General features: G+C 42.9%; 1 protein-coding gene across 2 annotated transcripts in view; it reads left to right on the top strand.

Annotated features, from left to right (window-relative positions):
* LOC144693381 (ryanodine receptor 3-like) overlaps positions 1–12,592 on the top strand; it is a 337,370-nt gene that overhangs the window by 210,665 nt on the left and 114,113 nt on the right. For both annotated transcript variants that reach the window (XM_078563242.1, XM_078563241.1), the window contains 6 exons: positions 359–448; positions 3,621–3,758; positions 4,868–4,933; positions 8,992–9,067; positions 11,136–11,259; positions 12,384–12,499. In XM_078563242.1, coding sequence (XP_078419368.1) covers positions 359–448; positions 3,621–3,758; positions 4,868–4,933; positions 8,992–9,067; positions 11,136–11,259; positions 12,384–12,499 — 610 coding nt within the window. The remainder of the gene's footprint in view (positions 1–358; positions 449–3,620; positions 3,759–4,867; positions 4,934–8,991; positions 9,068–11,135; positions 11,260–12,383; positions 12,500–12,592) is intronic.

Raw genomic sequence — 12,592 nt, 5'->3', positions numbered from 1 at the left:
GCCAAATAAATATCAAATTCTAATGAGGGTTGTGTTGGACTGAGATAGTCTTTGTGGATTTTATGCTAGAGTTAAGGGCCATGAGAAATGTTTGTTCTGTCAGAGCTGGTGATGTATCGGAGGCAGCAAATGCACATTGAAGATAGGAGTGTTGAAAAGATTGCTTTTAAAAATAAATCAGATACTAATTTAAATTTGGGGATTTACAATGCATGGAATAAGGTAGAATTCTAAAAGCATTATTTAAAAAAGAGATGGAAAAATATTGGACTGCTTGTGCTGACTAACTTTTGTCAACTGCAAATTAATGTCTGTGTGTTTCAGCACAAGAACTATAATTTTGCTTCTTGTTCTGTAGATACAAAATGGATGGACATATAGCGATTCAGTCAATGAAAATATGAAGACTCATCCTTTACTGAGACCCTATAAAACTTTAACAGAAAGGGTAAGGGATACTAGTGGAAGTTATGTAATTGATAGTGGGCTTTTACTGCTGATATGTTGCATGGTTTTAGTTGGTTAGACTTCAGCAGCACAGCCATTAAAACCATGCCTCTAGCTAACTTGCACCTAAACTCTGTTGAGATAAGTATGCCTTCCACATCAGGCAAAAAATAACCCTTACCTGTATGGATTTCTCAATGATAAAGGCAAAATACTGCGGATGCTAGAAATCTGAAACAAAAATAAAAAATGCTGGGAAAACTCAGCAGTCTGACAGCATCTGTGGAGAGAAAAACAGAGTTATCAGACCTGCTGAGTTTTTCCAGCATTTTTTTGAAATTCTCAATGGTTTGGCTTGGGAACACTGTCCTATATCCAGCAGATCAAAATTAAGTATCTAGAGTCAAATGAACAGGTGAGTAATTTTATGTCTTGATCATAAACATCTGTGAATTGCATGTTAACAGTTTTCTGATACATCTCGTAATGCAATAGCTCATTGTTTTGCACTAATTGAAGGATGTAAATGTTACTTTTATCAATAGCAATGGAGCTATTGAAGCATGTGTGCCAATTCTCTGACCCCTGAAATCGAATTGCTCACTAAGATTCACTTACAGGTATTTGATTATCATCAAATCGTCATTCAAAGCAGAAATATTTACTGTAACAATTTAAAAGGCGCACTTTGCTTCTGGCAAAAGTTCAGCTATTTTATTTTTGACTGACGCTTGTAGTTTATGACTGCTGATTTTTTTTTAAAAAGCTCCCCATTGATGTTATCCATCTTGTGATCATCATTTCTTGTTATTTGACATGCAGAGCACCTTGTATTTTGAAGTGATGATTATACAGCGATGGCTGCGACCTTAAAGTATCTTGAATGACAAACTTGCTAGTTTTTCTTTCGCCCCCCCCGCAGTAAATTCGAGGGAGTTGGATTGGTGTACCTTAGCGCATGATGTATGTTAAGTTATAAATTTTTATCAGCACTGCCATTATGAATAAATTTTTATCATCTAGTGTGTTTCTTTGGCATTAATTTTCACTGGTAATGCAAGTCAGACGGATGGAACGCAGGATTCATCCACATGTGCTAATTCACATTTTTTTTAGGCTAAAGATATAATGGTATTTTAAAAGCTTTAAGGCTGCAAGGCCAGGCTCTGTAGCTGGTGCTGTAATGTTCAGTGGGCTTAACTGATCTATGTTTGATTATAAGAGTCTGGTAACTGATCGATGCTCACTGTGCTCAATTGATTATGCCTGGGTGTGGACTCTGAGCTAAAGTAAACAAAAAGCCCGAGCAGCTGAGCTGTAAGGGTGAGTGCAGGTATTTTGTGATTGCAGAGATATTTTAAAACGTAAATAAACCTGTTGCACACTTGGAAACTAGTGTCATGTCTACATGTCTGAGGTATGTGACATTTAAAACAAACCAGTGAATGCACAGCAGGTGCTACAGGAGCCCCGGAGAGAAATAATGGCAGTGAAACCCTTCCAGCCACCTCCAGCACAGCCCATGCAACACACCCTGGCTGACAGGACACTAGGACGGGCAGTGCAGTCCATGTGTAGGAAGAATGCAGAGTGGATGGATTGTGACGGTAAAAGTTTTTGGAGGAGTTTTGGTGACTTGTTGCATCTGGAAGGGAGTGTGGCTGCATCCTGACAGGGAGATCAGATGGGTTTTCTGCCCTGTCAAGAGGAAGTTGACAAACCTAGAGTTATGGGGGGGCTATCGTTGCAGTCCCACTTTGGGTGCAACATGGCAGGGGCACAAAGCACAGGTTGCGGAGGGAGGAGGCTCTGCACAGAAGGAGATGGAGGAGAGTTCCCAACAGAAGGCCCTACCCACCAAGGGTCTTGAGGGAGCCCTCCCCTACCCACGCCTCAGGCAAGAATAGTGTCTGATGTGGCTACGATTCACCAAGGAAGTGGTCACTGAGCCCATCTGAGTTCTTACCCTCCAGTGCGCTGGCGCACAGACTTTCCCTTTGGTCTTGCTGCCCAGTGACTCACCACATGCAGATCCCGGCTCCATACTAATGTACACACTGTTGTTGGTATCTTGGCTGGTAACTGTGAGTGTCAGGTCAAGTGATGATGCTTCTTCATCTGGAATTTGGTGTTCTGTTGCGAAGTTGCAGTGACTGATCAGGTGGTGGCATGCGGGTGCCTGAAAACAGAAATGCAGGAGATGAGTGCTGGGGTGAGGCACAGGGGCTGGGCTGAAAACAAGGGGTCCATGGTCACACCATCTGCAGCTTTCACGCCATGCTAAGTGGCAGAATGAGGGTGAGGGTGAGAAGGGGCATAAAGCAGGAGCATTCCATCAAGACTGGAAGCTATGGCCCCTGTCACAGCCATCTCCATGCTGCGAAGCTCTGTCTACTCCAGAGGGTTCAGCTAATGCAGGTATGTCTGTACCTTTCTGGCTTTTTTCTGCTCCCTCCTATTATGGGCGGGATGAGGATTCCAACAGCAAATAAAAATAAAATAAAAGTGGTTACGTTTCATTTATAACATGTTTCTGCTCATGTGACAGAGTCACATGAGGGGACATGTTTTATAGCAATTTAGAAATCTTTATTTTATATTTTGAAAAATGCACACCTGCGCACATGCGTGAAGTTCCCTGCTCGCCCTCCTCCCCACCTCCCCCTTGCCCCACCACAGTGATCGCTACAGCGCCAGTTTCACACTGGGCGGGCCGTAATTGGCCCTCCAGCGTGAAATCGCGGTCTGGCCCTGATCGCGGGCGGCGGATGGCTTCCTGCCCGCCCGACGAGGGCAAAGTCCTCCCCGATGTTACTGGCTTGTGAACCAGGCCCCTCCTTGTTGAATAGATGGCAGTCCAACAAGCCTGAAACTTGATCACGTGAAACGATTGTTTTCTACGGGTGCGTCAGCTGTTAGTCACCTGTATTGTGACTATTGTTATTATAACATTTAATTTGATACAGGATTCACTATTGGAACATTCTGATGTTTACTGGGGAAAAATACTGTTTGTGTTTCCACTGCAATAGGACACCATAGCCCTTAAAACGAATCTTGAGTATAGTAAAGCCTCCAAATATTTATGGGAAACGCCACAGTGTTCAAAATTCATTCTGCACGTTTGCTAACGCCGTCTTAAATCAATGACGTGAACAATTCTTCAAACACAGGAAAAGGAATTTTATCGTTGGCCAGCCAAGGAGTCTTTTCGAGTCATGTTGACTTTGAATTGGAACATTGAAAGGACAAAGGAGAGCGGGGCTATGATCCAGCACCTGGAAAGTGAGAAATTGCGCAAAGTCTCACAGGTATAGCAAGACTCTCCCATAGTCTATTCCATCTTTTGAATCTGTCCCTAGGACTTCATTATGGGTACATTATGGGAAAACCCCTTGGAGAGTTACATATTCAATTGAAATTTTCATATACCGTTTCAGAGTGTTTGACCTGTGTAAGGCATTTAGCCATAGATGGTTTATTTGGATGAATCCATTAGCAGCCCAGCAGGCCCGTGCTATACAACAACTTTATTACTGTATATCAGTTATCTTGCTGAATTAATATGCAATTTTCCCAAACTTTTCAGATATATAAGACTCCATGTTAAACCCCCACGACAGGTGAAGGAGGGAGAGCGGATAAAAATGAAAGAAATTGAGAACGTGACACCATCCCTGTCTGATCTTTTGTATGGCAGCGAATTTCAGTGCCCCAGGGCGGAGAGGCAGGAAACGTCCATTAACATATTGCGATCGGCAGCCCAATTTAAATTTTATTGACGCTGGTTGTGATTCCCGGCCTGCACCACGAGGAAAGAACCCTTTATAGCAACTCAGGGCCAGGAGAAGCAACAGTACTCCCTCTGCCTTCCTCCTGCTGTGGTCAGCGATCTCCACCGCACCCCAGCCCCGAGCCCCAATTCCTCTTCTCCTCCCACGCAACCAATCATGTCTCCGCACGCTTATCACAACAACTTTCTCTCCTCCCCAAAGGCCTGGAACCATCCCCAGGAGTGGCACACTGCCACTGACCTTATCTGGCCAACAGCCGACCAGCTGGTTAGTTTGGCCGCCTGCCTCATGGAAAATGGAATAAAACGATGATGATGATGTCCTGCCGTTAAATTTGGCAGGACCTCCCTGTCCTCAGCCTCAGTGGGTTCTTCAGCTGTCCCCTGTCTCTGCCGCGCTCCTCCCACCTCCCTGTAAATATAGGGGCTGTGGGGCTTTTATATCTCACTGCATTGAAAACATTTTCCTTTCATATCAATGAAAGTCATAGTATAAAACAATAAATAGTTCAAGTATTTTTACTAAATATTCTGTTGGTCACAATTGTACAGGTGCTTCTATGTAAATTAGTCAAATTTAAAATGAAAATGAGCTTATTTGTGGTGATCTTGTATCGTTTCTTGCAGAATTCAGGAGGATACACCCCTGTTCCTGTCGACTTGTCTAATGCTTTGCTCTCCAGAGAGAATCAGGTTAGCTTTACTTTATATTATTCATTCACGGGGGTGTGGGCTTCGCTGTATGGGCCAGCATTTTTTGCCCATCCCTAGTTGCCCTTGAGAAGGTGGTGGTGAGCTGCCTTCTTGAACCTCTGCAGTCCATGTGGTGTAGGTACACCCACAGTGCTGTTAGGAGGGGAGTTCCAGGATTCCTTGATCACACGTTCTCATTGCCTATTCTTGCATGGTCGATGGTGTCCAGAGGGGATTGCAACTTCCCAAAAATAGTGCTGCTCATATTAGGCAGCAGTTTGCACTACAGTTCAGCCTTTCTTCACTGTCACTTTCAAGCAAAGGACTTGATGAGAATGTTTCCAAAAGAAAACACTTTGACTGCACTGAGTTGGGGAAGCATAAGTCCCGAGCACAATCAATTGCTTATTGTAGCTTATGGCGCAGATCCACCATTTATCCTGTTAACCCAGAAGATGGAAAGCTTCCTCATGCAAAGTCAATTTGCAATGGGTAAAAAGGCTGATGACATTGATTTTGGATTAGATATGTTGCCCAATCCATGTGACATTATGAAGCAGACTAAGGTTTACCTGTCCTAATAACATAGTCGTTCTGCTGACGAAGTGTTGCACACCAGAAATAGCCAATCCCCTAACTAAACTATTCCAGTCCAGCTATGACAATGGTATTTATCCAACAGCGTGGAAGATCACCGCTATAAACAGAATAAATCTAAGCAACCAGCTACTACCCTATTAGCATCCTCCCCAGTCAGCAGCAATAAGATTGAAGAAGTCATCAGCAATGATACTAATGCCACTTGCTCAGAGACTTTCAGTCAGAGCACCACTAGCCAGATCTGGCTCAAGACCTTTCCACAGTCTTGACTTAAAATGAGCATAAAAGCTGAATGTCCAAAGTAATATAAATGCAGCATTGAAATGACCATACCACGGAGGAGTCCTCACAAAACAGAGGACTGTGTGAGGTCAGGGGAGCCAATGTAGGTCAGCAAGCACAGGAATGATAGGGGACTGGGATTTGGTGTGAGTTAGGACATGGGCAGCAGAGTTTTGGGTGCTCTTAAATTTACTGAAGGTTGAACGTAGGAGGTCAGCCTGGAGCGCACTGCAAAAGTCATATCTTGAGGCAGCAAAGGTCGGGATGAGGTTTTCAGTGGCTGATGAGCGGAGATGGGGAAGAGCCAGGCAATGTTGTGAAGGTGGAAATAGGCAGCCTTAGTAATGGCACAGATATGTGATCAGAAACTCATCTCAGGATCAAGTATGACACCAGAGTGCAAACAGTCTTGCGCAGCCTCGACAGTTGGCAGGGAGAGGGATGGAGTCAATATCGATTGAATGGAATTTGTGACAGGGACTGAAGGCAATGACTTCGCCAAGGGGCAGCACGTAGCTGACAAATAAGAGGCGACACCAGAGGTAACGGTGCGGGAGCAGGGGGAGAAGCCATTGCAGGTGATTCTCTGGCTTTGTCTGGATAAATGAGTGTGGGACCAGCTGAGAGCAGTCTCACCCTGGATAATGGTGGAGAGGTGTTGGATGAGGATGGTGTGCTCGATGAGGATGGTGTGCTCGATGAGGATGGTGTGCTCGATGAGGATGGTGTTGGATGAGGATGGTGTTGGATGAGGATGGTGTTGGATGAGGATGGTGTTGGATGAGGATGGTGTTGGATGAGGATGGTGTGCTCAATGAGGATGGTGTGCTCAGCTGTGTCAAAGGCTGCAGACAGGTTGAGCAGGATGAGAAAGAATAGGTTACCCTTGTTGCAGTCACATTAGAAGCCACTTACGATCTTTATAAGGATTGTTTTGGGACTGTGGCGGGGTGGAAACTTGATGGGACAAATTCAAACATAGAGTTGCAGGAAAGCTAGGCAGAGAATTGGAAGTCGATGGTGCATTCAAGAAATACGGAGAGAAAATGGGGCGGTAGTTTTCAGGGACGGAGGGGCCAAGGGATGATGACAGCAGCTTTGAAAGAGAGGGGGACAGTACATGAGAAGGGAAGATTGTTACTGTTAACATGGAGACCAGGAAGGGAAGTAAACCAATCTGACTAAACATATAACTTTATACACAGCTGGGTCATAATCTTGGAATTCCCTACCCGATGTCATTGTGGAATCTCTGAGTGGGATTTTCCAGCCTGTCATGGCAGGACCCACCCTGGGGGATTCAGAGACCCAGCCAAAAGACCATTGACATTCGATGGGACCAAACAATACCAGCGGCGCCAGCAAGACCCGGCGCCTACCTCAAGTGAATAATAAACTTTAAAAAAATAATTTAAAACTTAATTTTATCATAATGGACAAATTTGATAGTCCACAAAAATGAAATTAGTTTTGCAGGGACACTGAGGCTGTGTACCAATAACTATGAACCTTGTAAGCCGTTAAAAGTGAAAATCAGCCCTCTTGTCTTTCAAGGATGTTTTTCCTTCTGAATTTAAAAGCAGTTTCTTTGAAAACTGGTCTAGAGTAACCAGAATCTCAACATCTAGCAGCTCAGTGATCAGTGAAATGGTTGTCAGGGAAATTCATTCATGTTGTCCTGGGTTTTGCAGCGGTAATGATGGTGACACTGTTTGTGTTCATTGTCATTCACTCCTCTGAAGTTGACAGCAACGTGTCATTCGCTGCTTCTGTGGAAATCCAGAAGTTGCTATCACTGATTCTACACTTCCCTTTTAAGTTGTGCTGCTGGATAGAGCGCAGTCATGTAGAAATCATTGAACTGACGCAAACTTGCCTTTTTACATTGTTAGCCTCACTGCAAAAACCCTTGTAAAAGTTAAATGAGGTGTAACCGGGCCTTTAACAGTCTTTATTCCACACTCTATAATTTTTTTAATTCAACGTGAATAATTCAGGTATTTCACATCCTGGTTTGCTGTCTGTGATAATACTTCAATGTGATTGGCTGCTTACCTTGCTTGATGACCTTATTGCCGCTGGACACCTGGAGATTGCCTTCACTTGGCACCAGACTCAAATTGACATCAGGAATGGGGAACTCCATGTCAGAGGGATGGCTGGATCTTTGTGGGCAGCTTTCTTTGAGGGCAGTGGCGAGTGCCATTGCTGGCTAGTACCTACAGTCGCCACTTATTGCAAGTGGAATATGACAATGCTTGTTAATTGCATTTTCAATTGACATCATTTCAAGATGAAGCTGTTGGTTGTATTCCTGCCTTATCTTAACAAAGTTCCTATGGCACATGCAGCACAGAAATAGATGTTTTTGCTCCATTTAAGCCCCATCCCAGGCTTCCTCAGCTCACCCTATTGGCATAATATATTGGCTATACAGATGTAAAATGAAAATGTTGAGGACCAATCCTTTGCCTTTCAAAGAGAGTTAGCTAGTAATGCTAATTCAAGATGGGCAAGTTGGCCCCTCTTTTTTGAAGAATGACTAACAGGGCTACATTAAAAATAAACAATACAAATTTCTCGATTCATTATGACCTATATAACACAACTTGATTGTTTTGATTCCTCTCCTGGTGGCAGAAGTATTCTAATAGTTTGACCTTCCAGATTTAACCATTTGTTAATTATTTTATTGTCCTCCTACTTATGGTGGTTGGGTTGAGTGAAATTTGCAGATAATGGACTGAAGGTCCCTGGCCAGGTTTTAATTCTTCTGATTTTTATCTTGAATCTGATACAACACCATCAAAAATAGCGTGACGATCATTTTGGTGCCTGACGTGCTTTGAGAGAGTCTTTTCTTTAAAGCAAACTCCATTCGTTAATTTATCTTGTATTTATCTTTCTATGTAAAGGAATAAAAAGAAGCGGAAACATATGTGTAAACTATGCCAAATTGGATCTAAGAACTCACTAAATATTTCCTTGTGAGACAGCTAAATATTGTTACACTATGGCAGCCTTAATGAATATCTTTATTTCTCCTCTCTGACCATGCACACTTTTAAATACTTTATTTTAAACTCTCAATCCAAACCTACATTAAAATTTGTAAACTAATTTGTTATTAATCCAATGAAATCTTTTGTTTTTGTTCCTGTTGATTTATGACCCAGGCTATGACAGAGGTTATGGCAGAAAACTACTACAACATATGGGCCAAAAAGAGAAAAGCAGAGTTAGAAAGCAAAGGTGAGTCTTACTGAAGTGCGTTGTGTACTTGTCTGTGAAGTTCCTTTTGAAATGTTTTACATTGAATGATGACGACGATTGTGGGATAGAGACAAGGAATTCAAGAATGGCACTGAAGTAGGTTCGTTGCTATACTTTCAAGTCTAAAACTCTGGGTCAGTGACCAAACTGCAGTTGCTTTTCATTCCCTGCAATAAGATCATGAGAAGTAGGAGCTGAAGTAGGTGACCCGGCCTCTCAAGTCTGCTCCGCCATTCTAAAGATCATAGCTAATCTGATTGTGACCTTAACTCCACTTTCCTGCCTACCCTCCCCCCACCCCCATCCCCCGATAACCCTTGACTGCCCTGTCAATCAAAAATCTATCTAACTCCGCCTTGAATATATTCAATGACCCAGCCTCCACTGCCCTCTGGGGTAGAGAATTTCAAAGACTAATGACTCTCTGAGAGAGAAAAACCCTCCTCATCTCTGTATTAAATGGGAGAGCTCTTATTTTTAAACTGTGCCCCCCCTAGTTCTAGACTCACCCAAAAGGGGAAACATTCAGTTGCACACGACAGTTTAATAATCAAACATTATACATACACAATATTTCATTATTGACCTCCTTGAAAGAAAAAAATAAATTAATTAATAACAACTTGATCAATAAGTTCCCTGCACAATTCTCAACCTGAAGCTTTTAGGTGTGGTAGACCCAAATCTGAAACTTATGAAATAGTTCCTATATTTACTTGTAATCTCTCAATAATACCAATTGTATTGCAAAAATCATGCCAAAACATTAAAAATACATTGAGGTACTTCGATATTTCATTACACCTAGTTGCATGTTGTTTGACTGCACTACCGTAGGAATTCTGCACTGCCGTCTTTCGATTGAGACTTTAAACCTGTCAGGTGGATGTAAAAGATCCCACAGCATTTTTGAAAAAGAGCAGAAAATGCAAACAGTCGCTTGGTGGTACAGAACTTGAATATTGCTGAAAGGAGAGACATGTTGCTGAAGCTTTTCGTCCTAAACCCATCAGGACAAATGCAAGAATGCCAAATTTCAAATGAACACAGCAATTTCTACGACTTTTGTATAAACTGTTGCAATCGTTTGAAATTTGGCATTTTTGCATTTGTCCTGATCAGAGCAAGACAAAAAAGCTTCGTCAACATGTCTCTCTCTTCAGCAACATTCAAGAGTAGGAAAGTTACAAACATACAGCCCCTCAAGCCTGCTCATGGCTGATCTGTTTGTAGCCTCCTGCTTCCCCCCGATAACCGTTCACCCCCTTGCTTATCAAGAATCTATCTAGCTTTGCCTTAAAAATATTCAAAGACTCTGCTTCCACTGCCTTTTGAGGAAAGAGCACTTGACCCTCTGAGGGAAAAAATTTCTCCTCATCTCTGTATTAAATGAGCAACCCCTTATTTTTAAACAGTGACCCCTAGTTCTAGATTCTCCCACAAGAGGGAACATCTTCTCCACATCCACCCTGTCAAGACCCCTCAGGATCTCAAAAGTTTCAATCAAGTGGCCTCTTACTCTTCTAAACTCCAGTGGATACAAGTCTACCCTGTCCAACCTTTCCTCCTAAGACAACCTGCCCATTCCAGGTATTAGTCTAGTAAACCTCCTTTGAACTGCTTCTAATGCATTTACATCCTTCCTTAAATAAGGTGACCAATATTGTACACAGTACTCCAGATGTGGTCTCACATTTCACAAAGTTAGCCCAGTGTACTCGATAACATGAACCTTTCAACCAACACCTAATCAATCAGATGATCTGGCCATTCATTTCATTGCAGTTTGTGTAAGTATGCTTTGCGAAAATTGGACTGCCCTTGAAAAGTACTTAACTGGCTGCATAGTTTTTTGAGACATCCTGAGGTTTTGAGGGGTGCTATATTAATGCAATCCTTAATCTGGTTGAATTTGCGGCATCTGTATGAATTAGTTGTCAAGAAGTTCTTTTGCTTAGTTTTTGCAGATATAGTACTTGGTAAATAAGCCAGGATCATTACTCCAAAGTAACTACCACAATATTTCCAACCTGTCATTTTATAATAGGTGATGGCAGCCAAATCTCACTTATGCCCTATGACACTTTGACTGCCAAGGAAAAAGCTCGAGATTGGGACAAGGCCAATGAGCTCTTCAAGTTCCTCCAAGTAAATGGCTATGCAGTTTCCAGGTAATAGATGTGCTTCCAGCATGTTTAAAAACAAGCAAATAAAAATGGAAACATAATTTGCTTCTGTTGATTGTTGCATAGGATAACTAAAGAAGTTAATGTGTTAACCTAAAATGTTAAACAAAGAACCAGCCATTGTTCTACTGCATAACAATAAAACATTAATACCAGAGCAAATTACTGCAGATGCTGGAAATCTGGATTAAAAACAGAAAATGCTGGAAACACTCAGCCGGTCAGGCAGCCTCTGTAGAGGGAGAAAAACAGTATCACATTTCACATCAATGACCCTTCATCAGAACTATGACGAAGGACCATCGACCTGAAACTTTGGGCTGAATTTTCCCCGGGGCTTTAGAACCCAACATCAGGACCGTATGTGGGTCACATGTGAGCACATGGTCTCAGCCCACCTGCTGGAGTAGCTTTACATGAAGCAATTTCCTAATTGGCCACTTTCACCATCCAGTTAAGGATTGCAGACGGACTAAAGAAACAAAGGCCCAATAGGAGGGCTTCCAGCCACGCTCAGATGGCAGCCCCACCAGGTCAGGTGAGCGCTAGTGGAGAAGAGGGAGATCTAAGGGGTGCTTCAAAATAGAGGCACTCGTAAAGGCCTCCCTCGACAATGGCACTCGGTGGCAAAGTACTGCGAGGGGGCCTCAGGGTGGAGGGTTGATCCCTCCAGAAGAATGCCTGAAGCTGCTTCATGTGCAATATGGTGTCCCTGATGCTCCTAATTAATTCAGCCACAAATGACCCAGCAAGAATGGCCTCCTCAGCGATTCCCATGCGGCTCTGGAAAAGTTGTAGCATGAGGGAAAAATGACCCTTGGCCCAAAAGTTGGCTTCATTGTCTGCCCGCCTCTGTGGAGTGGGCTGCTGATTCCAATGGCAGGCTCCTGTGAAAGGTGCCCGGAACTGGGACAGCATCAGGGAGCTGCCCCACTCTGCCTCTGAGCCTACCTCTACCTCTGTGGCAATATTCAGCCCATTAACTCCATTTCTCTCACCACCGATGCTTCCAGACCTTCTGAGTATTTCCAGCTTTTACCAACATTATTGAGAATACTATTGTTTGGAGTTGCATAGCCCAACAGTTTGATCTCATGTTGTGTTTACAGAGGCTTAAAGGATATAGAATTGGACTCCTCTTCTTTTGAGAAGCGATTTGCTTATAAATTCTTGGTAAAGGTTCTACAGTGTGTCGACTCAGCTCAGGAGTTTATTGCACATTTAGGTAAGTGACACCAATATTTAGCTGCCACTAATTCTTAACCATAGCCACTTTTTAATGCTTAAGATTATATATGATTTCACAAAATACTAATCT

Source organism: Cetorhinus maximus, chromosome 18 (genome assembly GCF_964194155.1).
Source record: "Cetorhinus maximus chromosome 18, sCetMax3.hap1.1, whole genome shotgun sequence".
In the NCBI taxonomy this organism is placed as follows: domain Eukaryota; kingdom Metazoa; phylum Chordata; class Chondrichthyes; order Lamniformes; family Cetorhinidae; genus Cetorhinus; species Cetorhinus maximus.
The sequence above is the reverse complement of the archived record's forward strand: the minus strand, read 5'-3'. Positions and strand labels throughout refer to the sequence as shown.